At 61.7% G+C, this 27,695-nt stretch overlaps 1 protein-coding gene across 1 annotated transcript; it reads left to right on the top strand.

Annotated features, from left to right (window-relative positions):
- Positions 1–477: 477 nt before the first annotated feature.
- On the top strand, positions 478–27,695 carry FIGNL2 (fidgetin like 2). The gene is given in 3 exon segments (XM_056120216.1): positions 478–677; positions 25,811–26,387; positions 26,389–27,695. Coding segments are annotated over 2 exon segments (1,863 nt in total). The 5' UTR covers positions 478–677; positions 25,811–25,821; the 3' UTR covers positions 27,686–27,695.

Genomic DNA, 27,695 nt, shown 5'->3' with positions numbered 1-27,695 from the left:
CGGGCGGCCGCGGTCCCCTCTGCCCTTCGGCCCGGGAAGCCGCTCCCGCCCAGCGGCCGGACCCGGCCGGCCGCTCCGTCCGTCCGTCCACCCCCGCCCCCACCCCCGGGACGCTCGGCCTCCGCCCCGCCCCGACTTCCCGCTCGGACGCCCGGGGAAGGGGGCGGGCGGGCCGCGCGGCGCAAGGCCAGTCCACGGCGAGGGTCATTTGCTCTTTTTCTCCCCCTCTGCGGCTAATTTATTTTCGAGCCCGGGAGGGCGAGGGGCGGGCCGGGCCGGGGGCGGGAGGAGGGGCCGGCCCGGGGGAGGTGGGGGCGGGGCGGGGCGGCGCGGGGTGGCCGGGGCCGGCCGAGGGGCGGGAGTGGACAGCGGGGCGGGGACGGGGGAGGCGCGTCGCGAGGGGAGGGAGGCCGGAGGGAGGGCGCGGGGCGGGGGCGGGGTGGGGGTCCTGCTGCCGGGGGAGCCGGGGCGGCCCCTTGTCCAGCCACCCCCACTGGCCAGTCCCGCTCCCGGCCGCGGCGGCCGCAACAGCCGCAGCAGCAGCAGCGGCGGCTCCAGCATGGTGAGCGCCGCTGCCCCCCAGCCCCGGCCAGCAGCCCCCGGCCCGCGCCCGGGCCCCGGGGCCGGACGCCCCCCCAGGCCGCGCACGCTCAGCTAGGACCCGGCGGGATGCCGAGGTACGCGGGCCGCGGCCGGGCGCGGGCCGGGGCCGGGGGCGGGGGCCGCGGGGTCGGGCGCGGGCAGCTTTGTCCGCTCGGGGCGCGGGGCGGCCGGGGGTCGCGGCGGGCGGGGGCCGCGGGGCCGGGGCCGGGGCCGGGGCGGCGGAGACCCGGGCGGCTGCGTGGGAGCCCAGGGTCACTGCCCGGGGGTCCGCCGCCCGCCCCGGCCCTCGGGCCGCCGCAGTGGCCAGCCGCGGGCTCTGGGGGGAGCCTGCGGGGTCGCGGGGGCGGGCGGCCGGCGCTGCGGGTTCGGGTCCCCCGAGGATCCAGTGTCCGGAGCCCGAGGGCCGGCCCGCTGGCCCCTCCCACTCCGTCAGGTCTTTGTCCGGCGGCCCCTGTGCGGGTGGGAGGGGTGGGGGTGGGGTGCCCGGCCCCGAGACGCCCGGCCTGGCCGCGGGACGGTGACAGCGCACCCGGGCCGCCTCGGGCCGGCGCCCCGGACGCCCACCCTCCTCCCGCCCCGTCGCCCGCCCCAGGGCCCCGAGCCCCCTCCGAGGGTCGGGGTGTCGCGGGAGGACGCGCTCACCTTCGCCCCCGCCCCCCGGAGCGCCCCTTCAACTTGCGCGCTCCTCGGGGCTTTCTCTCGAGCTCCGAGACCCCCGAGTGGGGGCACCGCTCGGCGGAGGCGCCGGGGCGGCGGGGAGGGCACCCAGTAGGTGGTCAGCCGAGGCCGATTTGGTGGCGGAGGCGGCCGGAGCGGCCCGGAGCGCGGGGGTCGGCGGACGGGTGGGTGGGCTGTTAAAGGGACAGTCACTAAATCAGGCGTAGGCCGGGGGGCTGTCAGGCTGCCTGGCCCCGTCTCCATGGAGACTGATTCGGGGTGGGGGGAATCGGGCACGCAAGAATGCCGGTGCCCTGGTCCGCACGGTCCCGGGCTGCTGGGCGCGCGCCTGCCCGGCCGGGGCGTCCGCGTCCAGCACGCTCGCGCCCCGACGGGGGGGAGGGGGCGCCTCTCGGTGGCCGCTGCCGGAGCCTCCCCGGAGTGTCCGGCGCGGCGCGAGAGCTCGGACTCCAGCCAGAAGCCCCCCGCGCCGCTCCAACTCGCGCTCCCTCCTCCCGAGTGGCGCGCCGCGGAGCCGGAGTCGGGAACAGGCGCGTCTCCCCGTCGGGCGCGCGGGACGCCCCGCGCCGGGGCCGGGGGTCGGGGGCGGGGCGGGGCCCCCTGGGGTGGGCGCGAAAGGGGCGGGGCCGCGGGCCGGCGGCGCCGGCGCGGGTGACAGGCCTCGTAAATCCCCCTGCCCGTATTTAACACCCTTGCGTTGATTTCCACTCGGTTCCCTCGGTGCGGCAGCCGCTGGCCCTGGGAGGAGTGACCTCGTGCCCTCCCTGCGCTCCCCGCCCAGGGGAGCCCTCGGGGCCGCAGGGGATTTGGGTCTGGGGGCAGCGGAGTGGCCCCCGGGCCAGGGAGCCCTCGTTCCTCCGGGGGGGGGGTGGACCCACCCCACCCCCGTCTGCTCAGGAGTAGGGGGCCGGAGTTTGGACATTCCGGCTGTGGCGTCCTGAAGGTGGGCTGGGTCCCCGGACCCCGGGAGTAGTGGACAATTCCAGTAGTGGACAATTGGAGGGGGCAGGGGCGGGCGCCCCAGAGCGCCTGCCGGCGTCCCCGGCCCTTTCCTGCCTTCCTCGCGCTCATCCGTGTCCAGGACGAATCTCCGCCCTCCCCTCCCCTGCCCTGCCCGGCTGCCGCCGCCCTGTAGCTGAGATCTCAGCCTCTCCACGCAATTTCACGCCTCTCTGCCTTCGCGCCGGCTGTCCCCTCAGCCCAGTGCCCTCCCCCATTGTCCCTGTCTTTCCACAACCTTCTCATTCTTCAAGGCCTGACTCGGATGCCACACTTCCTCCGCGTTTGCCTGAAGCCTGGCTGACGCAGCAGCCTCTCCCGCTGGGTTGGGCCTGCACCTGTGTGTGTGTGTGTGTGTGTATGGGGGGGCCTGGGGTGGTTACCCGGCCTTTGTGGCTTGTCCCCCAAGAAGCTTTACCTCCTGGAGGGCAGAAGCTAGCACAGACTTCCTTGCACCCCACCCCCAGGGCCTGGTACAGGGCTTGGCACCTCTGGGTGTCTGGTAAATATTTGTTGGCTGAATAAAAGGGGTTTTGTCAGGACAGCCCACAGAACACAGAGTCTGGCCACTCCGGGGCAAATAACACGGTGGGCGTGTGCCTGGTGGGTGGAGACCCCTGGGTGGGTCTCCTCCTCCCCTGGGGCTGACCCTCCCCCCCACCCCAAGTCCGGGAGGACTTTGCCCCTTCCTTTCGCCACAGACCGGCATTCTTTCCCTGCCATTATCATCCTGTTAAACAGAGAGGCCAGTCAGGACCCATATGGATCACATTAACAATTGCTTATTATCTGGGTCAAGACTGCCCTCCCCCCACCCCCAGCCCCTAACTGCTACAGAGGCAGGACCCTTAGGAGCCCCTGTGCCGTCCCCTTCCCCGCTAAGGGTCAGCTGGGAGGGCCGTGGACAGTCCCGCACCCTCTCTGTCTTCTAGCACAACTTTGCTTCTGAGCCTTTGGCTGGCCGGCAACGGCTCCTTTACCCGGTTTAATGAAAACCACATTCCGCGCAGGAGCGTGACTCCGAGAGGTTCCTGGGCCCGGGAAGGAGACACAAATCTGACTGGCTAAGAGTTCTGCCCTGGCCTGGAGAGGGGTGGAGAAAGCCAAGAGGCCCGCTGGGCAGCTGCACTCGGGCCCAGCCTGGCACTGGGAAGAAGCCAGAAGTGCAGGACCAGGGGGCCTTGAAGACTGCGGGCTGGAGTTTGAGATGAGCTGTAAGCGGCCCAGGAATGCTAGGGATAGATGCAATTTTTGAGACCACTCATTTTGGGGGCATAAGTACTTTCTGTTTTGGGTTTTCAGACCCCTCAGAGGGAAGGATGAAAGCCACCCCCAGAAAAGTGTATATCCTTCAAGCGACACTGGAACTTGCATGCTGCTTGGAGGGTTCTAGGACTCTTGAAGCCCAGGGGACCTCGCAGCCAGATGCCTACGTGGCAGCCAGCCCCACCAGCCAGCTGGGTGGTGCAGTCAAGGGACTCCCCCTCTTCCCCCCACTCCGTGCTGACTCCATGTTAGTCTGGCCTTCTAGACCAGTGGTCAGGGCCGTTTTGCTTGTCCCCGGGAACCAGGAGTGGCAAGAGAGCAGAGCTCTTCGCAGCATGTGATGGACCATAGCTAACCTTCAGGCAGGACTCGCCCAACTCCAAGCCTCAGCTGTGGACCAGCTCTGTGCATGGTGTCTGTGAGGCAGGACCAGATCTGGGACAGCTGAACTGTCTGGAAGAGTTTGGGGCTTGGGAAGGCTTGGCCAGGCTGTCACGGCTCTGCTGACTCCCCCCAACTGTCCCAGCTCAGGACCCTGGCCTGTCCCCACCAACGGGCAGCCTTGGCTGTTCATCTCTGGTGTGGACGGGGTGGGTTTTCAATGAGAGGCAGAGCTGGGCCGTGTGCAAGGGACCAGTCTCCGTTGGGCAGTTAGTGCCCATTCACCTTTTTTTTTTTTTTTTTTTTTGCTTTTTGCATCATACCCGGCGACGCACAGGGGTTACTCCTGGCTCGTGCACTCAGAAATTACTCCTGGTGCTCGGGGGACCCTATGGGATGCTGGGAATCGAACCCGGGTCACCGCATGCAAGGCAAATGCCCTACCCGCTGTGCTATTGATCCAGAATCCCCCCATCCCCATTCACCTTTTTGCCCACCAGTCATGGACCACCACCTTCACGCCACATTGCAATCACTAATTATGTCGAATCACATTGGATGAGTCACTGTTTGGGCCTCAGTTTCCAAATGGGGGATAAGAATATAAGAACATCCCGGGGCTGAGGTGATAGCACAGTGGGTAGGGCATTTGCCTTGCACGTAGCCGACCCGGGTTCGATTCCCAGCATCCCATAGGGTCCCCCGAGCACCGCCAGGAGTGATTCCTGAGTGCATGAGCCAGGAGTAACCCCTGTGCAATGCCGGGTGTGACCCAAAAAGCAAAAAAAAAGAAAAATATATAAGACTATCCGTCCAGAATCCTGGGGTGATGGGAGGGTGCACTGGCTCTCCTTCAAGCACGCCTGCCTCTCCTGTCCCCTGCCCTGCCCTCCTCGCCCCACAGTCCAGCCTGGTGCTGGGTTCATGCATGTGGATGGACTTGCATTCTCTTTTTCTGTTAGATTTGTGGGTGTGTTAATATGTCCCCCCCTTTTTTCCCCTTTGTGTCAGTGACTGGGGGTTCCTCACGCTTTATCTGTGGTGTTCATACATTCTTGATTCCAGTTGTGGTGCCATCAAGACACTCGGCTTGGCTTCTGGGGCTGTACCGAGGCTTGAACTTGGGGCGTCACACAGGTCCTCTGCGACCGAGTCTTCACTGGGCCCCCAGTGTGCATTTATTTTACTTTTTGTTATTTGGGTCACACACGACAGTGCTCAGAGACTATTCCTGGTTCTTTGCTCTGGGATCACTCCTGGCAGTGCTCAGGGAACCGTATGGGTTGCCAGGGATCAAACCCGCATTGGCAGCATGCCAGGCAAGCACCCTGTTCCTCTGAGTTCTCTGTCCAGCCCCTCCCGTTCCTCCTGCTGCTGACACTGCACCGAGCACCGAGCACCGAGCACCAGCAGTGTGCCGGTACCTCTCGCCCTAGAGTGCCTGCCAGCTTAGGGATTCCTGGGCCTTGGGACCCCCTCACACTCACTGGCTACAGACTTTCCTGGGAATTGGGGGGATTCTCCCAGTTGGGGGTTCAGAGGGCCACTCCCTGAGATGCTTGGATGGGCTGTGCAGTGCCAGGGGACCCTGCAATGGAGCTTGGGGTGCCCACCTGGCAGGAATGCGCTCCAGTCCGGAAGTTCAGCCTGGTGCCTTTTTGGAAGTACAGGTTGGGGGTGGCCCCAGAAAACCGCAGAGTGCCCCTCCCGGGCCAGCCAGCACCTGGGACTGGGGCCTGGCTGATGAGGAGCGCTTCACCCAGGGACAGCGTGTGACTCAGGCAGCAGAAAGGAAGGGGGACTTTGCACCCCCCTACTGGCTGCAGGTTGGGGCTGGAGCCATAGCACAGCAGGTAGGGCGTTTGCCTTGCACGCGGCCGACCCGGGTTCGATTCCCAGCATCCCATATGGTCCCCTGAGCACCGCCAGGAGTGACTCCTGAGTGCAGAGCCAGGAGGAACCCCTGTGCATTGCCGGGTGTGACCCAAAAAGCAAAAGCAAACAAAACAAACAAACTTCCTGGCTCCAGGCTGCCCGCTGCCCACCTCACGGGCCTGCTGACAGCCTGGCCGTGCCCCTGGCCGGGGAGGGAGGCTCAGAGGTGCTTGGAAATGTGTGAATTCTGGGGTTTGTGGCTAAGTCGGGGACAGGATTGAGGACAGAGGCGTGGGAGGGGTGGTGGTGAGGGTGTGAGGGGGCGCGTGAGCCTCGGATCGTTGTTTGTTTTTGTGTGGGGGCCACATTGGCAGTGCTCAGGGATTCCTCCTGGCTCTGCATCCAGGAATATATTCCTGGTGGGGCTCAGGGAACCAGAGGGGATGCCCCGGGTCTTGACCCATTGATCTTGCGTGAGAGCCAGAAAGAAGCATCTGGAGGCTGACTTCCCTTGGCGGAGCACTTCAGTTGATGGCCTGGACAAGTTGGCTGTGCCTCAGTTTCCCCCTCGGTCGCCTGCCTCCTGAGGAGGAGAGGAACCATCGGGTCTGGCACACGGGCCCTGCCTCTGAGCGGACAGGGAGGAATTTTGGTGCCTCTTCAGTCTTTGCCTCTCATTTCCCCGAAGCGCCTCTCTCCCGTGGGCCTGCAGGTGTGGGGCCACCCCTGGAGGACGGCCCTGCCCACTCCCGCCCGGGTAGACCGGCCAGGCCGCATAACTGGAGTTACTCAGCTCAGCACCCCTGGGGCTGGGCAGGGGCGCGGGGTGTGGGGGGCAGCCCAGGGGGCTGTCTGGACGTGCTCCTTGCCTCTGCTCAGGCCTGGCCCTGCAGGGGTCTGTTTCTCTTTCACCCCATGTACAGGAGGGGCCATCTTTGGGGGGTTCTCTCACCCGCCTCATGCATAGGGCATGTTTGGGGCCGGGAGCACCCACACTGTAAAACCTAAGTTCTTTGTGTTTTGCTTTTTTGGTTTGTTTTTGAGCCATTTCTGGCTGAGCTCAGCACTGACTCCTGGCTCTGTGCTCAGGGATCATTCCTGGCAGTGCTTGGGGAACCGTCTGGAGGGCCAGGGATCGAACCCGGGTTGGCTGTGTGCAAGACAAGTGCCCCACCTGCTAGACTATTGCTCCAGTCTCAAGCTTAAACTTCTTGGGGGTCCCATGCCCCCCATGCCGACTCAGGTCCACCTTGGGTAAGGAAGTGGGTAGAGCCCGCGACTCCTCCTCCCAATTGGCTGAGGCCTGTGACTTTAGGGCCTGGGAGAGAACTGGGTTCTGCGTAGGGAGCTGCCCTGTGTGTGGTTTTTTTTTCTTTTCTTTTTGGGTCACACGCAGCAATGCTCAGGGGTTACTCCTGGCTCTACACTCAGGAATTACCCCTGGTGGTGCTCGGGGGACCATATGGGATGCTGGGATTCGAACCTGGGTCGGCAGCATACAAGGCAAGCGTCCTACCCGCTGTGCTATCGCTCCAGCCCCCTGCGTGTGTGTTTAGTTCCCTGTGGTTGGGGCTGTGGTTTCGAGGACCGGCTCTTTGAATTGGGGTGCTCTTGTATTTTTGTGGTTGTGGTACGTGCCGGGAGCCGCACACTCGATGATGCTCGCACATGTTTGTGGGGACGCGAACACACACTTGGTGATGGGGTCGGGGCAGCCAAACCACAGCGGTGCCGGGGTGGGGGGGCTCTCAGGCCTGAGGGGTGGGGGTGGACTGACTCCTGCCTTCAAGTTGGGCATTTTTGCCAGCGAGCCATGGAGCACTCCCTGAGCCCTGGGGAAGTTTTATTTATTTATTTATTTTGAAATGGAATCGCTGTGAGATACACAAAGTTGTTCGTGATCGGGGTTCAGTCCGGGTTTATTTATTTATTTGCTTTTTTTTTTTTTGAATCACACCGGGGGCTCTGCTCAGGTTTTGTTCCTGGTGCTGCACTCAGGAATTACTCCTGCGTAGGGGGGACCAGATAGGATGCCGGGGATCGAATCCGGATCGGCCGTGTGCAAGCCCTACCCGCAAAACGATCGCTCCAGCCCCTGGATTGGGGTGTGTGTGTGTGTGTGTGTGTGGTGCGTGGACCCCACACACGTGAGGCACTTGCTCCCCTGTTGAGCCGCGTCCCCTTCTTCCCAGCTGAGAGTAGGTGACACAGAGGCCCCCTGTACTCCGATCATGCGTTTCGGAGAACAAGTCCAGGTTTGCTCCTGCCAGAGGCGCCCAGGCCGGAAACTCGGTGCCAGCCCGCCTCATCTTCCTTCCCTCAGCGGTGTGGCCCGGTGCCCAGGACAGAGGCTTCCTCAGGAAAGCCAGGGTGGAGATGGGCTCTGCAGGAGGGAGCCCGGGCTGGCCAGTAGCCACGGCCTCCTCCGCCAGGCCATCCCGGACCTGGAGAGGCTGAGTGTCCCTGCGAAGGATTGGCTCTAGCTGGGCACAGGGCGGGGCTCACCTGCGGTCACCTTGTGGCAGTGACTCATCAGGAGGAAGAATTCCTAGCCTAAAGAGGCTGAGCACTTGCCTGGCATGTGGGAGCCTCGGGGTGGATTCTCCGGCACTCTTCGGGGTGCATGACACCCCCACTGCCACCTGGAGCGACCCCTGAGCAATGAATAGACGACTTTGGGCAAGGTCCCCAACAGCCCCTACTTCCTCTAAAAGAGGAATTACCGGATCACGGTGTGGCTGGCACGGTAGAGCACTTGCCTTGTGTGTGAGGCCCAGGCTTCCTCTGGCGCTCCCAGCAACCGGGGAAGAAGAAGAGAGGAGAAAATCCTCAGAGGATGTAATCACAGGGCCGGGGAGAGAGAGAGAGAGAGAGAGAGAGAGAGAGAGAGAGAGAGAGAGAGAGAAAGAGAGAGAGAGAGAGGGCAGGGCGCTTGCCAAAGCATGTGGCTGACCCGGGTTCGATCCCCGTCACCCCATATGGTTCCCTGAGCCCCGCCGGGAGTGAGTCCCAGAGCACAGAGCCGGGTGAATCTCTGAGCACAGCTGGGTGTGCCCCCCTCCCCAACAAACAAACTAATAGAGCAACAAGAAGAAAGAAGCGATCGCCGAGGCCTGGAACCTGGCAGCCCCGCAGAGGCCCTGAACTGATTATTGTGCTGTGACACTTGGTCCAGGGGTGGTTTTCTGAAAGCTGAGACTTGGCGAGTTTGGAAGGGGAGCAGAAGGGGCACCTGCTGGCCCAAGGGTCCAGGCCGGGCTCTCTGAGCAGGGCAGGGAGTGGCAAGCCCCATGTCCTGCATGCCGCGGAGCACCTGCACGGGAGCACTGGGAGGCTGGGAGCACCCTGGCTGCAAACTGGGAGAAGGGTTCGAGTGGGAGAATGTATGACCCGGAGGGTGGGCTGAGGTGGTAGAGCGGCGGTGGGTGGGGCTGGGCTGGCTGGGATCCCAACTGGAAGACCCGGGGGGCTGATGCAGGGTCTGCATGCGTTGGAGGGGGGCAGGCTTGATCCCCAGCATTGGAATCTTCCCTGAGCACTGCTGGGAGTATCCCTCGAGTGCCTGGCCAGGAGTAAGTAGATCCCCTTGGCCCCAGTCAGCACCGCTGGGTATAACCCCCCTGCAAGAAGGGGTAGAAGAGGGGCTGGAGCGATAGCACAGCAGGTAGGGCGTTTGCCTTGCACGCGGCCGACCCGGATTTGATCCCCGGCATCCCATAGGGTCCCCCAAGCACTGCCAGGAGTCATTCCTGAGTGCAAAGCCAGGAGGAACCCCTGCGCATCGCTGGGTGTGACCCAAAAAGCCAACAAAAAAAAAAAAAGAAAGAACCACTGACCCACCTCTGGGGCCAGGCCAACCAGTGGGGGCTGGAGCGAAGGGCCCAAGCACCAGACTTAGGAGGGCAGAGACTAGGAGTGGTGTTGTGGGTCCAGCAGGGGTTGGAGGTGTGAGAGCCGAGGCCACTTGAGGGTGCCGTGGGCACTCAGTGACCCACTGGATGGATGGGTGGGAGCCCGGGAGAGCCAGAGGCCCTGCAGGGAGGGGACAGAGCAGAGACCCCTGGGCCAGGCTGGGTGCGCAGGGTGGACACTGGCTAAGTGGACGCTGGGCCCGGCTGGTGGGCTGAGAGGACCTCAGGGCCACGTGGTCAGCTGCTCAGTGGCAGAGTCCGGTGGGCTGGTTAGGGAGCCTGGGCCAGCTTGGGTGGCCTGGGGATCGGGGAAGGCCAGCCACCCCCACAGCTGTTGCGGGCCGCCCTGTCTCTCCTTGGAGCCTGTCGGTTCAAGCCCACCCCTTCCTGGACCTGATCTACCTGAGGGTCTCTCTGGGGTCCAGTCCCAAGGCCTGGCCCCCCTTTAGCTGCTCTCGGAAAGGCTCCCCATTCCCTGCCGACCTACTCCCCAGCCTGCTCAGGGAAGCTACCCATCACCCAGGCGGTCCCCGAGCCACGGGAGCCAGCAGGGGTCACTGCGACCGGCAGATGGGCACCCCCGGGCCTGGCCCAGCCTGGACTGCAGACTCCTGTCGAACCCACGTGCCTCAAATGTCCAGGCAGGCAGGCAGGAAGAAGGCGCGTGTCCCGCGGAGTGGAAGGAAGGAGACTCACGAGCAGTGGCCGCTGGGGGAGTGGCCTGCCCGGAGCTCCCTGGAGAGTGGCCACCCAGTGACTCTTCCTCCTTCCTGCTGGTCCCCAGGCCCGGGACTTGCCGCGTGTCTGTCTGTCTGCAACTCAGGCCGGGAGCACTGAGTCCTTCCTTGGCAGCGACGGGACTGCGCCCCTGGGCCCTGGCAGGCAGCCGGCAGGGACAGGCCCAGCCTGGCCGCTGCATGCCGGCACTGAGCCGGTCCTGCTGGCGTCCCAGAGCGGGATTGCTGAGCAGAACGGCTTTCTGGGGCTGGACCTCGGCCCCCCCCACCCCCCCACGTGTGGCAAACAGAATCTCACCGGGGAGGACAAAGGGTTTTCTTGGGGAGTTCCAGGCTGGCAGAAACACAGCCCTTGCTCCTGGGGGGTGAGAGTGGGGGTGAAGACGAGGTTCGGGGGCTCCCAGGGGTCCGAAGGGGCTGCTGAAAGGAAGGGGGGTGGGGAGGAGAGGAGGCTGCGGCTGGGAAAGTGATTAGCAGCTCGGAGGAGGCTGGAGTCCAGGGCCGGGCAGGAGGGAGAGGTTGAGGCTGCAGACAAAGGTGTCCTCCCAGCCGCCGGGGACCCCCGGGCATCCCATCACAGGACGACGGACGACGGACGCGGCTGCCCCCTCTGGGGCAGGGAGCCAGGCCCGAGTCCACAAACAGAATCCACAGAGACCCTGTGCCCTGGCTTGAGCTCTAGGCTCCCCTAGACCCGCGAGAGTTGGGGGAGGGCTGGGAGCCGGGAAGGTTGATGGGCCGTTTGATCAGTGAGTGTGTAAATGGGGATTTTATGGATCGCTTCTTCACTGCTGGAGGGGGTGGGGGGTGGGTGTCCCAAATTCCTCTGTGCCCCAGAATGCTTAAACTAGGCCAGAGCTTTTCCCCGGGAATGAGGAGGGAGGACGCCCCCCTTCCCCCCCTCTCTTCCCCCCTCCCCCCAATCTCTTCCCAAGGCCTGAGGCTTTGTCGGGGCAGGCCGAGCAGCTCAAATGTGCTAATACACTCCCTGGGGGCTGCAGGCGGTGGGACTTGCCCTTTGAAACTGCGATTGGCTGGGGAGACCAGGGGCGGGGCTCAGGGCAGCAGCTGGGAGTGAGTGTGTGAGTGTGAGTGTGTGTGTGTGTGTGTGTGTGTGTGTGTGTGTGTGAGAGAGAGAGAGAGACAGACAGACAGAGACGGATCAGAGATAGTCAGAGACAGAGACAGAGAGAGTCAGGAGGGTCCTGGGGGGTGTCCGTTGGCTCAGGCCCCTGGGCAGAAACTGAATCTTCCTTCAGAACTGCCCTTACTCAGAACAGGTCGGGTCCCTGCCTGCCTGGGTCCCTGTCTGTCCTCACACCCTCGTGTCCCATCTGTGGGGATCAGCTAACTCAGCGTGTGTCCCAACGGGTGGGCGCAGGCCTGCCCACCTGAGAGGCTGCTTTGGGGCAGGGTGTGCCCACGTGGCGCACAGGGCCCCCCCACTGGTGGGCTTCAGCAAGCAAGGCGTGAGTGTGGGACAGCTGGGACCCAGTGGTGCCAGGATCTCTGGAACCCCCTCCAAGTGCTCAGGGACCGCCAGGGCTTTTTCTAGTCCTGCAGGGAGACCGCGTGGCACCCAGGGAGGAAACTGGGTGGGGTGCTGATGGGGTGTTGGCTGGAACAAGGCAGCACCCCCGGATCCCTGCTCAGTCTCCCCTCTCCGTTTGTAACCCAGGCTAAGCTGACACAAGGCTGGACACGAGGAAGCAGCCGGGCCTCAGGGGACACAGCTGTGACCCCTGGGGTCTGTCAGCACAGGAGAGGACACGCTGTGTCCTGATTCTCTCCCACTGGGCCTCCATCTGTCCTTGGGATTGAGGATGAGGAAGCTCGGCCCAAAGACCAGGTGACAGATCAGCAGATCAGCGGCAGGGAGGGGGATGGGAGGGGCCTGAGGAGAGCAGTGTAGGCCGAGTCTCCCTGGGACCCCAGGCCCGGGAGGAAACGGAAGGAAGGTGCGAGGCCCAGATTTGGAGGGGGGGCGGGTGCTGGTGGGGCCAGAGCTGTAGCCTCTGAGAAGGTCCTGGGGACAGCAGAGACCTCAGTGTGGTCAGGAGAGAGAAAAGACTGAGGGGCCGGAGCGCCAGGGCAGCGGGGAGGGCACTTGCCTTGCATGCGGCCAACCCAGGTTCAATCCCCGGCATCCCAAACGGTCATTGGAGCACTGCCAGGAGTGATCCCTGAGCATCGCCGGCTGTGGCCCCCAAACAACCGAAAAGGAAGAGAAACCTCTATTGGATTTCATGTTACTCCTGTGCTTTTTTTTTCTTTTTTTGTGGGTCACACCCAGCGATGCACAGGGATCCTCCTGGTTCATGCACTCAGGAATGACTCCTGGCCGTGCTCGGGGGATCAAATGGGATGCTGGGAATTGCACCCGGGTCGGCCGCGTGCAAGGCAAAAGCCCTCCCCGCTGTGCTATCACTCCAGCCCCACTCCCGTGCTTTGATTTCTTATTTTAAATAACTTACCATTTGCACCATGGGTTTGAAGCGGTGTAGATCGCAATAGCTTCCCGGGCCAGGGAAGGCCTTGGTGGTCTCTGCGGTGGGCCTCCCTCTCCTGGTCAGGTGTCGGGGTCTGTGTGTAGCAAGGGGGCGGCGGGCGTGGGATCTGAGGAGCAGATCACGGAGCTCTCACTCGGAGGCACCCTTGGGATGCCCTTGGGGGTGCCAGTCTGGAAGAGAAAGAGGTGGGCGGGCCGTGAGACCCCTGTGTTGGCCACCCCGGCTTCCCAGTGCCCGCTTCTCTGACAGCAAGCTGGGCGGGCAGCAGTGGGCGCTGGGAAGGTTCTTTGCGGAGGGTGCTGGGCCCCGGCCGGTGTCTCAGGCCACAGCAGATGGCCGGCTTGTCTGTGGCCCTGACCGCCGTCCAGCAGGGACCTCTGCAGGCTCCCCTCCCCCCCAGCGCCTGCGCACAGCCCAGCTGGGGGCCGCCTGGACAGCCTGACCTCCTGCTGTTTGGCATTTGACATATGAGGAGCCCAGGGCCAGGGCACCCCCTGCCGTCCCCCACCCCCACCCTCGGATCGGAGTGGGGGGGAGGCCGGCTACCTTGAGAAGGCGGCTCCCAAGGGCCCTGATCTCTTCCCCATGTGTCTTGCCCTTTGATGGGAATTCCATCCCCGTTTGTCCTCTCCCAGAGAGGCCCGACTGCAGGGGAAGGGAGGGGGAGATTAGAAAAATAAAGAAGGCCAGGTGGGGCCCCGGGGCTGGGGTGGGTGCCGGCCAGGCTGGCATCTCCAAGCTCTCCCGGCCTCTCCGCCCCGCCCTGCGGCCTCTCTTGCCACCTGCTGGCTCCTGTGTGCTGAGGTTTTGTCCACCTGGGATTTTTCTTTATTTGCACACAAGATCTTCGCATCTGCATCCTTTGTTTTGTTTGGTTTTGGGCCACACCCAGCAATGCTCAGGGGTTACTCTGGGTTACTCCGGGTTCTGCGTTCAGAAATGACTCCTGGTGGTGCTAAGGAGAGCCAGCGTGCCAGGAGGGCCGCCAGGACTACACCTAGCTGGGGGTCAGATCTGGGCCCTGCGTGTGCTGAGCCTGATTCTAGCCCTTAACCCACGCCAGCCCCTTGAAGGGCCTGCGCAGAGTCCGTGAGGGCGCTGTCCCAGTGGCTGGGGCTCTGGCGGGAGGGACCTTTGGAACTTTCTGCTGGTACGAGACAGTCAAGGCACAGACAGGGCCATGTTGGGAGGTGTCGGGAGGTCTTGAGAGGGCCCAAGAGGGCGTGCTTTAAAGGCGGGCACAGAGCACAGCCGGGCGAGGGCTGGGGGGACAGCAGGGAGACCAGGGTGGCCGCAGGGGAAGTCAGGGGTGGAGGGGCGACAGTCCCTCAGTCAGAGATGGAGGCTGCTGGCTGTTACCCCAGTGAGTTGAGAGCTTCTGGAATTCTGTGATCGGACCCGCTTTCAAGGGTCGCCACCATGCTGCACAGAGGATGGGGGACAAGGCAGAAACCGGGCGCGGTGGGTGTCTGCTGCAGTCCCCGGGTGGGAGGCTTCACTGGAGAGATTTTGATTGTGGACCAGCCCGACTTGCTCTCTGGGGGTGGGGGGTGAGGGGGGGGCGTGAAAGGGATGTCAGAAATGGCCCCTGGAGCTTGAGGGGCTGGTGGGGTGGGAAGTCAGGCCATCTGATTGGGGATGCTACTTACGACAACCAGGTACTGGACCGGAAGTGTCAGAGGTGTCAGAAGCAGGTGAGGCCAGCTAGGGTGGGAGGTGGGGACATTTTGTGGGGAGCACAGTTTATTTGAGTATTCGATATGCCAGACACAGTAACAACAAAGTCTCCAATGGAGACGTTACTGGGCCCGCTCGAGCAAATCGACGATCAACGGGAGGGCCTTACTTTTGGGGTCACACCCGGCGATGCACAGGGGTTCCTCCTGGCTCATGCACTCAGGAATGACTCCTGGCGGTGCTCAGGGGACCCTATGGGATGCTGGGAATCGAACCCGGGTCGGCCGCGTGCTAGGCAAACGCCCTACCCGCTATGCTAGCGCTCCAGCCCCAGGGAAGCACAGTTTGATGTAGAGCCCGCGATGTGTGTGTTGGTGGTTCCGGGGTCCGGGTCAAGCTGGGTGGCAGGGAATTAGCATGAAGAGAGAAGAGAGATAGCGGGAAAGAGGCCGAGGAGGAAGGAGGATGAGGGTCCATGGACTCCAGGAATGGGCAGTGCAGGCGGAGGATTGGTGGCTGGGAGGGGCGGTGCCCCGTACACGGATCCCTCATACCGGGTCCCCCAGCCAATCACGGGAGCCGGGCAGGGCTGGTAGGGGAGGAGTCAGGGAAGGTCCAGGCAGGGTTTTTGTTGGTTTTGTTTCTGAGTCACACTGGGCAGTGCTCAGGGGCTAGTCTCGGCTCTGTGTTCAGAGGGGACTTCGGGTGGCTCTTGGGGGACGATGTGGTGTTCGGGATTGAATCCCACTCCCCTGGGCCCTCTCTAGGTAACTCTTAAATCAGGTGTCTTTGTGTGCTTGATTTGCAAACCTGGTTCCCGATGGTGCCCCTAGTCTGGCCAGGAGGGACCCCGAGTGCAGAGCCAGGAGTAAGCCCTGAGCACCTGTGGGTGAGGCCCCCAAGCCCCAGAAATGATATTTAAACTGCTCGTGAGTTTTGTTCTGGTGAAAAGAACAGGGACAGGGGCTGGAGCGATAGCACAGCGGGTAGGGCGTTTGCCATGCACACGGCCGACCCGGGTTCGAGCATCCCATAGGGTCCCCTGAGCACCGCCAGGGGTAATCCCTGAGTGCAGAGCCAGGAGGAACCCTTGGGCATCGCCGGGTGTGACCCAAAAAGCCAAAAAGAAAAAAAAAGGAAAGAACGGGGACCAGTTGGATGTAGTTGGAGGCTGTGCCGATGACCCTGGGCTGCGTCTTTTCTGCTAGTGCAGGCCAGGATGGGGCCCTGCGCTGTGCCCGTAAGGGCAGGCTGCTGCCTGCGTCTCCCTCCTCTTCCTCCTTTTCTCCCCTCCCCTCCCCTCCCCTCCTCTTTTTTTTGGGCCACACCCAGTATGCTCAGGGCATGCTCAGGGGTCACTGCTGCAGGGGCTTGGGGGAAACCTATGGGATGCCGGGGACTGAACCTGGGTTGGCCACATGCGAGGCAGGCACCTGCCTGCTAGACTCTCTCTGGTCCCTTCCCCGATCCCCTTGGGCTCACACACCAACGGGCCTGCGATGTTCACAGTTACCAGCGGGTCTGTACACCGCTCAGCCAAGGAAGGCAGGCGGCACCCACCATTCCTGCCCTAGGCCCTAGGCCCGCGCCCCATTCCCAGTCCCCCTCTCCCACAAAGCCAGGACCCCGCCCCTGTCCAGCCCACGGCCCCCAGCTCCGAATTGCCACCTGGGAAGGTGGGAAGGACACTGGACAGAAGGAGGCCACCCCCCCCCCCCCCCGGGCTCATGTTACTGTCTGTGGGGCCAGCGGGCTGCGACTGAGTGGTGACAGGGATGGGCTGCGCGCCTGCTCCCTTCCACCCCCCTCTCTTTTTTTCTCAAGGACCTCCGGCTCACGCTCTCAGTATCCCAGTGCTCTCCGTCCAGACGCCCATTTTAGGTGCTGTGCTGACACCGCCTCCCCACCCCCACGCCTCAGCTCTCGCTGAACTTCCGGAACTCATTCTTCCTTCCTCTTGCCCTTCTCTCTGACACATGCACACACACACACACTCACACACACTCACACATACACACTTACACACGTATTCACTCACCAATATACACTTATACACAAATACACTCACACACACACTCACACATACACTCACACACACTCACACATATACACTTATACACATTCACTCACCAATATACACTTATACACAAATACACACACCCAAACACACACACTCTCACACACTCACATACACACTCACACATACACACTTATACACCTATTCACTCACCAATATACTTATACACAAATACACACACACTCACACACTCACACGTACACTCACACACTCACACATACACACTTATACACATATTCACTCGCCAATATACACTTATACACAAATACACACACTCAAACACACACACATACACTCACACACACTTGTACACATACACACGTACATTCACTCTCACTCACACACATGCACACTCACACATACACACACTCACACGTACACACTCACACACACGCACTCACACACACACTCCCCCACGTACTTCCTTCTCCAACCTTCTGTGTGGTTTTTGTTGTTTTGCCACACCCAGTGTGCTTCAGGCGTTGCCTCTGGTTTTGGGTCTCGGGGGACGTGTGGAATGCCAGGGATGGAGCCCAGGCCGGCTGTGTGTGAGGCAAATGCCCTACTCATTGTGCTATTTCTTTTTTTTTTTTAAATATTTGATTTATTTATTGGCTTTTTTGGGTCACACCCGGCGATGCACAGGGGTTCCTCCTGGTTCATGCATTCAGGAATCACTCCTGGCGGTGCTCGGGGGACCCTATGGGATGTTGGGAATCGAACCCGGGTCGGGCCGCCTGCAGGCAAACGCCCTACCCGCTGTGCTATGGCTCCAGCCCCTCGTGACTCTTTGGTGTCCATTCCCTGAACACTTCCTGAGGCCTCCCTGAGTCCCTCTAGGCAGGACTCAAGGGGTCCAGCAGGGGCTGAAGGGGGTGGCTGGTCCTCCCAAGACCCCTTTCTCCTCTCGTGGGGTGGTGGAACTGGCCTGGGGGCAGGGCGCGGTGGTGGTGGTGGTGGTGTGTGTGGGGGGGACAGTCCTGGAAGCTCTTCCAGGCTGCCAGAGCCCCCTGGGGCACCCGTTGTGAGCAGTGGACAAAAAGCCCAGGACAAAAGGCCTGTGTGAGCCTGGGTGAATAGATTAATGAGATTTCCATCCTGCCGACAATGGGGTTCTCCACTCCGGACCCTTTTGTCCCAGGCCAAGAAAATGGAGCCCTGAGGAGTGAGGTGCTTGCCCAGGGGGGTGGTACCCCCTTCTCCACTGCAGCCTGGAGCCCCCTATCCTAGCCTCCTTACCCCCAGCTCTGCACTGGCAGCAGGATTCTGGGTTACAGAACCGTAGGGTCCACTTAGGGGTCGAGAGGGAGGCCTGGACACTGCCTGCGTCAAAGTCAGTAACAGGCCCAGCGAGAGACAAGACGCTCTTTGAGGCTCGTCCCCACCCACTGTCCCCTGGGCCTTGAAGCAGGAACTGTGGTCACACTGTAGCTGCAGGCTGAGGTGGCCTGGGGTCTGCGGCCTGTCCTCTGTACCTCCCCTGCACTGCCTCTCCTCTGATGCTGGATGGGGTGTAGGTGCCTGACACTCGTAGCATGTCATATGGTTCCACTCCACACTCTCCTGGACGTAGCATCTGATCGATCCTGCAGTGTGAGACTCACAGGGCGAGACCTTGATCCCCTGCCCACTCAAGTGCCAGTGGCCAGGCAAGTCGATCAGCAGGGCAGCGGATAGACCCTTGGAGCTGGGACCTTCCTCAGTGGTCCCTTTGCTCGCTGCCCTTGTCACTGTTCTCAGGAATGTAGCTGACCTGGATCAGGAGCAGTCGGAAGGGGTGCAGGGCTCCATACTCTCTCCAGGTGCGCTGAACCCCCACACCCTGTGTGCTGAGTAGCTCAGAAACTTTCCTCCTTCCGGGGTTTTGTGGAAGCTTCCATCCACCACGTAGTTTCTTGCCTCATCCTAACCAACACCATTTTCAATCTCTTCCTCTCCCATGGAATGGGGAAGGGGGTGCCAACTGTCCTACCTCCACATCTTGGGTACTTTCTCAGAACCCCCCCATCTCCAGGGACCTCCCAGGACACTCATAATAACTTATACTCAGGTGTGCAGGAAAGGGACTTGGTACGAACCCCAAGATTCCCACTATACCTTTTTTTTCTTTCTTTTTGGGTCACACCCGGTGATGCACAGGGGTTCCTCCTGGCTCTGCACTCAGGAATTGCCTCTGGCGGTGCTCAGGGGACCATATGGGATGCTGGGAATCGAACCCGGGTCGGCCGCGTGCAAGGCAAACGCCCTACCCGCTGTGCTATCGCTCCAGCCCCGTTTCCAATTCTTGGTGCTGGAGCGACAGCACAGAGGATAGGGTGTTTGCTTTGCAGGTGGCCAACCCGGGTTCGATTCCCAGCATCCCATATAGTCCCCCAAGCACTGCCAGGAGTGATTCCTGAGTGCAGAGCCAGGAGGAACCCCTGTGCATCACCGGGCGTGAACCAAAAAGAAAAAAAAAGATGCCTGCAATTCTCTTATAGGGAATTTCAAGGGTTTGGGGGGCTGTAAGCCAGAAACAGTGTCTAAGGGCTCCACATGCAAGTTTCTTGTTGCCAATCCCAGTATCTGGCCTCCAAGAGGGCCCAGTGTGCTGGGCACAGTGTTCAGGATTGAAGTTGTGCCCTGAATTTCAGCCCATGCAAAGGCTGCCCCTGCCCTCTGTTCCCTGTTAATCCTGGCGGACCTCATGAGGGGAGGGCTTGAAGGGTTCCTCGTCTCCAGGAACCAGCCCTAGCCCCTTCCCAGATGACCGGGAGTCTGAAGTCTGTATTCTCTGTGTGCAGAGCCACGTGGCCCTTGGGGTCTACTGAGGAAGAGCAGCTTGGAAGTCTGACCTTGCTCCCCCAAAACGGCCCAGGGAGGATGCTTGCTTTGCCGACCTGGGTTCGATTCCAGGTACCCCATGTGGTCTTTCGAGCTCATAGAGCAAGTCTGACCTTGCTCCCCCAAAAGGGCCCAGCCTGGGGTGTAGGTGCTTGTCCGAGGGCAGGTTGGCAGGAAAGGGAAGCCGGGGTGTGACTGTTTGGTGGTGAGAGACCAACATTCTCTGGCCTGGGACTGTGGGCGACTTGGGATCCAGCTGCAGATTGAAGGGGACACACAGGCTTGAGAGAAAGAGTGGGTAAAGGCTGGCCGCAGCCTCAGTCTCTTCTCTGGCTTGGGAGGGAACGGAGAAAGATGATAGGTCGGACGCTTACTTTACACGCAGCCTACCCAGGTTCAAACCCCGGCACCATCAACAGTGGTCCCTAGCGCAGAGCCAGGAAGGAGCCCTGAGCACCACTGTCCTGAAGGCAGTGGCTGTAGCCACCCTGCCGGGGTTTGAATCCTGTTCTGCTGCGTAAACGGGGCCTGTATTCGCTCTCTACACCTCAGTCTTTTCATCGTTTTTTACCCCACTATGGGGTCAAAAAGGTAAAAGGTAAAGGCCCTCCCGTTGTTTGTCGATTTGCTCGAGCGGGCCCAGTAACGTCTCCATTGAAGACTTTGTTGTTACTGTGTTTGGCATCTCGAATACGTCACGGGGAGCTTGCCAGGCTCTGCCGCGCGGGCGAGATACTCTCGGTAGCTTGCCGGGCTCTGGGTCAAATACATGTCAAATACATGTCCTCCCGTTGTTCATCGATTTGCTCGAGCAGGCCCAGTAACATCTCCATTGTGAAACTTGTTGTTACTAGGTTTGGCATGTTGAATACTCTCAGTAGCTTGCCAGGCTCTCTGAGAGGGGCGGAGGAATCGAACCTGGCTCGGCCAGACTGGCAGCGCACAAGGCAAATGCCCTACCACTGTGCTATCACTCCACCGTGGGATAGGGAGGAGAAAGGGCCCCACCTGGTGGTGCTTGTGGACCCTGCGGGGCTGGGGACCGATCCTGTATGCAAGCGCGTGCTCAGCCCTTTGAGCTGTCTCCTGCCCTCGGTGGCATCTCTGATGTCGAATGAGTGGCCGGGGCATCATCTGTGCAGCAGGATGGAGCCCTGATACAGCTCTAGGCCTGCTGTGAGCTCTGCCCCCTGCAGGGTGCTGGGGCATGGGATGAAGATCAGGGGGTCCTGTCAGTGCTGGAGGAATCTTTCAAAGAACAGTGGTCCCCTGTCCCTGCGCAAGGATGAAATGACGTGTTGTGAGTCTCTCTGCAAGTCTGGGCCCCTGCTTTTTTTTTTTCTTTTGGTGGGGGAGGGAGACACACCTGGCAGTGGTCAGCGTTTACTCCTGGTGGGCTCGAGGGCCAGGGATTGGCCCCACGTCCGTCGCATGGAAGACAAGCACCCTGTCCACTGTACTCTCTCCAGCCCTGAGCTTGGGTTTTTGGTGGTTATTTTGGGGATCTCCAAAGCTGTGCTCAGGAGGCCTGAGGCCTGTCTGGTGTGACCCTAGCCCAGCAGAGCTGGAGGCCACTAGGGCCGGTGGGTGTCTGGACCAAGGGACAGGTGCTCTTTGAACTATCTCCTGGCACCCTGCTCTGGTTTGGTTTTGGGGTCACGTGGCCGGCACTAGGTGGGGGTCGCTCCTGGTGATGATTGGGGAACTGTGTGGTTTCAGGAACTGTAGCCTGGCCCCCTGCATGTGTGCAGCCTTTCCAGCCATCCCTAGGCCCCTGGTTCTTTGGTTTTAGTTTGGGGCCACACCCAGTGATGCTCAGACTTACTGTTGGCTCTGCGCTCAGGGATCGCTCCTGCAGCTTCTTGGGGGACCACATGGGGTGCTGGGCCAGCCGTGTGTAAAGCAAGTATTCTATCCACTCTTCCGTCAGTCACTCTGGCCCCGGACCCCTTGGCTCTTCACTGCACTGCTGACTGTTCCACACTGCCTCCACTGGACCGTGCTTTCCCACAATGTTTTTAGGTTTTTATTTTGGGGGGCCACACCTGGTGAGGCTCAGGGATATAACTCCTGGCTCTGCACTCAGGAGTTACTCCTGGCAGTGCTCAGGGGTCCAAGTAGAGTGCCGGGGATTGAAGCCGGGTCGGCTGGTTGCGCTGAGTGTTTCAGTGGGGTGAGCCCGCCCCCAGTCGGGCTCTCGGCTGCCTGCAGTGTGGCCCACACAGCCTCCTCCATGTCTCCCTCCAGTGTGAGAGGCAAGCCTCCTTCTACAACTGCAGGTCCCAGCAGACCTTTGCTGTGACTCCTGAGTATCTGAGTATCCTGAATATCTCCAGGGTCACTCCTGAGCACTAGGGCCAGGAATATTCCCAGAACTGCTCCCAAGTGCACCCCCACCCCCCAAAAAAGGAATTCTGTGTTCTCTCTCTCTCTCTCTCTTTTTTTTTTTGCTTTTTGGGTCACACCCAGTGATGCACAGGGTTTACTCCTGGTTCATGCACTCAGGAATTACTCCTGGCTGTGCTCAAGGGACCATATGGGATGATGGGAATCGAACCCGGGTTGGGCCGCGTGCAAGACAAACGCCCTACCTGCTGTGCTGTCATTCCACCCCCTGCATTCTCTTTTTTTCTGTGGCTGATGCCTTCCTAGGGCAGTGTGGGTGTGAGTGGCTTTATTTCAGAGACTGGAGGTAGTAAGGTCAGCAGAGGGAGTGCTGTGAACACGCAAGTGAGGACACCGTGTAAGGACTTCCCTCGCCTTTCCAAAGGGCCAATCCACAGCAGCCCTGTGGGAAATTTATGGGTGGTCATTAGGACAGTTTTCCAGAAGGTGGCAGTCAAGCGCCTTGAAGGCAGGAGCAGGGCCTGTGTGCTGACTTCCTGAAAGTGAAGATTCTGGAAAGGCTTGGGTCAGTCGGGTAGATTTGTTTTTTTGCCCTTCAGGACCACTGAAGATACCACTTCGCTGAGAGGTCTTTTTTTTGGGTGGGGGGAGGAGAGGGATCACACCTGGCGTTGCACAGGGGTAACTCCTGGCTCATGTACTCAGGAATTACTCCTGGCGGTGCTCGGGGGACCATATGGGATGCTGGGATGCTGGGAATTGAACCCGAGTTGGCCGCATGCAAGGCAAACGCCCTACGTGCTGTGCTATCGCTTCAGCCCCTGGAGAAGTCGTCTTGTTTTTTTTTTTTTCTTTTTGGGTCACACCTGGCGATGCTCAGGGGTTACTCCTGGCTCTGCACTCAGGAATCACTCCTGGCGGTGCTCGGGGGACCATATGGGATGCTGGGAATCGAACCCGGGTCGGCCGCATGCAAGGCAATCCCCCTACCCACTGTGCTATCGCTCCAGCCCCTGGAGAGGTCTTCTTAACCAGAGATGGCACTCAGCCTAGGCCCGGAATCCTGACACAGATCTCTACTCCCCTACTTCAAAAAAGAATGTTACCTGCCTGTCCCCAGTACCCGGCTGAACATTAAAGTCATCCTTCAGCCTCCATGCCAAATATAGCAGCACTTAGTATTTGCTCAGTCATCATTTATTGAACAACAACAACAAAAAGATTGAAACTGTAAAGTGAGCCTGTCATGAAAAGTTGAGGTTTGAGAAATGATCGTCAGCAAAAACTCCTATATGTATGGGACTATTTGGCCTGAGATTTTTGGGGGTGGGGGTGGGGACCATACTTGGCAGAGCTTAGGAGCTACCCTTGGGAGTGCTCCTGATGGTGCTCCAAACATGAACACCCAAGGAGCGCCTCAGCCCCCTAGTCTAAGATTTTTTATTTTTTTTGCTTTTTGGGTCACACCTGGCGATGCACAGGGGTTCCTCCTGGCTCTGCATTCAGGAGTTACTCCTGGCGGTGCTCAGGGGACCATATGGGATGCTGGGAATCGAACCTGGGTCGGCCGTGTGCAAGGCAAACGCCCTCCCCGCTGTGCTATCTCTCCAGCCCCTAGTCTGAGATTTTTTTGCTTTGTGTTAACCTTTTTGTTTGTTCGTTCACTTTTATTTTTAAAAATTATTTTATTTTTTTCTTTTTGGGTCACACCCAGAGATGCACAGGGGTTAGTCCTGGCTCTGCACTCAGGAGTTACTCCTGGCGGTGCTCAGGGGACCATATGGGATGCTGGGAATCGAACCCGGGTCGGCCGCGTGCAAGGCAAACGCCCTACCCGCTGTGCTATCTCTCCAGCCCCTGTTCGTTCATTTTTCAAAGGTCTCCCAGCAGCAATTAGGTGTCTAGTGGCCATTCTGGGCACTCTGGGCGCCTGGGCCTGAGGGTTCAATGCTTGGGCCACTATCACCATACCAGTGGTAAAAGGTCTCCAAGGCGCCACCTGGTGGTGATGGTGATGAGGACATGTGGGCCTGGGGATGGAACTCAGGGTCTTACGCTTGTGAAGCAAACATTTCAGGCCTCGGAGCCATCTCACCTGTTCCTGGCCAACCCGCTGGGTCAGAGCGCCAGGATGCTGCTGTTCTCAGGCCCCTGAGCCCACGAGGTCCTTGTCCAGACTGGCTCAAGCCTTCGCTGCTGCCCAGGGACAGTGTCAGAAACAGCAGAGAATGATTCTGATGTGTTTCTGGATATCTCAGAGAACCTTGTTTATGACAGTTCTTGGTACTCTTTTCCAGAGGTCCACGAGAACAGATCCCATGATCTCTATGCCAGGGACATTTTGCTTCCTTTCACTTTAAAAGGTAAAAGGTAAAGGCCCTCCCGTTGATCGTCGATTTGCTCGAGCGGGCCCAGTAACGTCTCCATTGGAGACTTTGTTGTTACTGTGTCTGGCATATCCAATACTCTCGGTAGCTTGCTGGGCTCTCCGAGAGGGGCGGAGGAATCGAACTCGGGTCGGCCATGTTGGCCACTTGTAAGGCGAACGCCCTTTTGTTTGTTTGCTTGCGTTTTGTTTTTGAGTCACACTGGTGGTGCTCAGGACTTACTCTTGGCTCTGTGCTCAGGGAATCATTTCTGGCCAGTGCTGGAGACCGTAGGGGGTGCTTGGAATCAAACCTGGGTCAATCATGTGCAAGGCTCTACCTGCTATTACCCTGATCAAATCTTTTCTTTTTTTCTTTCTCATGCCTGATTACTAGGAAGCTCAGAGACAAATTAGTGACCTACTCTCTTTGATGGGTTGGAGCAATAGCACAGTGGGTAGAGCGTTTGCCTTACACGTGGCCGACCTGGCCGACCCAGGTTCGATTCCTCTGCCCCTCTTGGAGAGCCCAGTGAGCTACCAAGAGTATCTCACCCATACGGCAAAGCCTGGCAAGCTAGCTGTGATGTATTTGATACGCCAAACACAGTAACAAGTGTCACAATGGAGACGTTATTGGGCCTGCTCGAGCAAATCAATGAACAATGGGAGGACAGTGACAGTGACTCTCTTTGATACTTTTTTTTTTTTTTTGGCTTTTTGAGTCACACCCAGCGAGGCTCCAGGGTTATTCCTGTCTCTGTACTCAGGAATTACTCCTGGCAGTGCTCACGGGAGTAGATGGGATGCTGGGGATCAAACTCGGTTGGCCATGTGCAAAGCTATACTATCTCGCTATACAATCACTCCGGCGCCCCTCTTCGATAATTTCCCCAGTGTTCTGGGTATCATATCAGCCTAAAGCATCTTGTGTCAGTTTGAGAAGGCGGCAAGTGGCAGCACCTGCCATGGGACACAGCTGTCCCGAGCAAGGGGGCAGCCAGGGATGTAGCCAGGGATGCTGCCGTCATTGGAGAGAGTCTAACGGGTATCAAGCATCAAGGAAAGGAATTCTTTGCGGCCAGTGCTAGGGGCGATGGAGCATTCTGACCTCAGGCTCTGAGCAGCTCTTTGATCTGGGCAAGGCTGAGCCGAACAGAGCATCCAGGACCCGCTGCTGGGCCCAGGGCCAGGCCTCTGGGCAGCCTCCCCACTGGTCAGCCCGTGTGTACAGGACCCGCAGGCTGAATAAGCCTCACTGATCTCGACCATTCCCAGGCCTGCCTGGCCCTTCGATACATTGGGTTTGGTCGGGTGTCCCGGGGGCAGGGCTGTTGTGGCCAGGACGAACATCTTGGCCGTTGCTTCTGCGTTTTCCAGACTCCTCCGAGGAAAGTATTTTCAGGTAACTCTGAGAGCCGGGTCGCAGGGACGAACAGCGAGTGCCGGATGCCAGGGCAGTCCTAGCGAGCCGGGAAAACAGCCGGTCCGCGCTGTCGGGCGGGTGGTCACTCGGTCCCTAGGCCCCAGGACCTCACGCCGGCCTCTCCTCTCGCCCGCAGCTCTGTTGAAGATGCACTGGACACCGGAACACGCCCAGCCCCTCAGCCAGTGGCCAGAGCAGCACCTGGACGTCTCCTCCACTACCCCGTCGCCGGCCCACAAGTTGGAGCTGCCCCCCGGGGGCCGCCAGCGCTGCCACTACGCTTGGGCCCACGACGACATCTCCGCGCTCACGGCCTCCAACCTGCTCAAGCGCTACGCGGAGAAGTACTCGGGGGTCCTGGACTCGCCCTACGAGCGCCCTGCCCTGGGCGGCTACGGCGACGCGGCCTTCCTCAACGGCGCCAAGGGGGACCCCGAGCCGTGGCCCGGGCCCGAGCCGCCCTACCCGCTGGCCGCGCTGCACGAGGGCCTCCCGGGCAGCAAGCCCACGAGCGGGGCCGGCTCGGGGGGCCTCGGGGGCTCCCCGGCGTTGGCGGGCGGCCTGCCTGAGCCCCTCTACGCGGGCAATGCGTGCGGGGGCCCGTCGGCGGCGGCGGCGCCCGAGTACGCGGCGGGCTACGGCGGCGGGTACCTGACCCCCGGGTACTGCGCGCAGACGGGCGCCGCGCTCCTGCCGCCCCCGCCGCCGCCGCCGCCGCCCCCCGCCGCCGCCGCCGGGCTACGGGGCCCCCGCGCCCCTCTACAACTACCCGGCGGGGGGCTACGGCGCGCAGCCCGGCTACGGGGCGCTGCCGCCGGCCCCCGCCGCGCCGCCCGCGCCCTACCTGCCGTCGGGGCTGGCGGCGCCCACGCCCCTGCCCGCGCCCGCGCCCGCGCCCGCGCCCTACGGCCTGCCCGAGGCCGCGGGCGCGTCGCTGAAGCGCAAGGCGGCCGACGAGGGCGCCGACGGCCGCCGCCGCAAGTGCGCCTACGAGCCGGGCCCCGGCGGCCCCAAGGACGAGCCGGCGGCCAAGTTCAAGGGCCTGGGCGCCCCCGCCTGCGGCGCGCCGCCGCTCGAGCCCTTCGACAAGTTCCCCGAGCGCGCCCCGACGGGCTTCGCGGGGCCCGCGGCGGGGGAGCCGCCCAAGGGCGCGGCGGACCCGGGCGCCCTGGAGCTGGTGGCCAGCCGCATGCTGGACTGCGGGCCCCCCGTGCAGTGGGCGGACGTGGCGGGCCAGGGCGCGCTCAAGGCGGCCCTGGAGGAGGAGCTGGTGTGGCCCCTCCTGCGGCCGCCCGCCTACCCCGGCGGCCCGCGCCCCCCGCGCGCCGTGCTCTTCTTCGGCCCGCGGGGCGCCGGCAAGGCGCTGCTGGGCCGCTGCCTGGCCACGCAGCTGGGCGCCACGCTGCTGCGGCTCCGCGGGGCCGCGCTGGCCGCGCCGGGCGCCGTCGAGGGCGCGCGCCTGCTCCAGGCCGCCTTCGCCGCCGCGCGCTGCCGCCCGCCCGCCGTGCTCCTGCTCAGCGAGCTGGACGCGCTCTTCCCCGCGGCCCGCGACGACGGCGCGGCGGCCGTGCTGCAGGCGCCGCTGCTGGCCTGCCTGGACGGCGGCGGCGGCGGCGGCGCGGGGCCCGACGGCGTGCTGGTGGTGGGCACCACCTCGCGGCCCGCCGCGCTGGACGAGGCCACCCGCCGGCGCTTCGCGCTCCGCTTCTACGTGGCCCTGCCCGACGGCCCCGCGCGCGGCCAGATCCTGCAGCGGGCGCTGGCCCAGCAGGGCTGCGCGCTGAGCGAGCGGGAGCTGGCGGCGCTGGTGCAGGGCACCCAGGGCCTGTCCGGGGCGCAGCTGGGGCAGCTGTGCCAGCAGGCGGCGGCCGGCGCGGGCCTCCCGCGGCTGCAGCGGCCCCTGGCCTACAAGGACCTGGAGGCGGCGCTGGCCCAGGTGGGCCCCAGGGCCTCCGCCAAGGACCTGGACTCCCTGGTGGAGTGGGACAAGATGTACGGCTCCGGACACTGACGCCGCGGCC

This window comes from Sorex fumeus, unplaced genomic scaffold, assembly GCF_029834395.1.
Source record: "Sorex fumeus unplaced genomic scaffold, SorFum_2.1 ptg000042l, whole genome shotgun sequence".
NCBI lineage: Eukaryota > Metazoa > Chordata > Mammalia > Eulipotyphla > Soricidae > Sorex > Sorex fumeus.
This window is presented reverse-complemented; position numbering and strand designations above follow the sequence as displayed.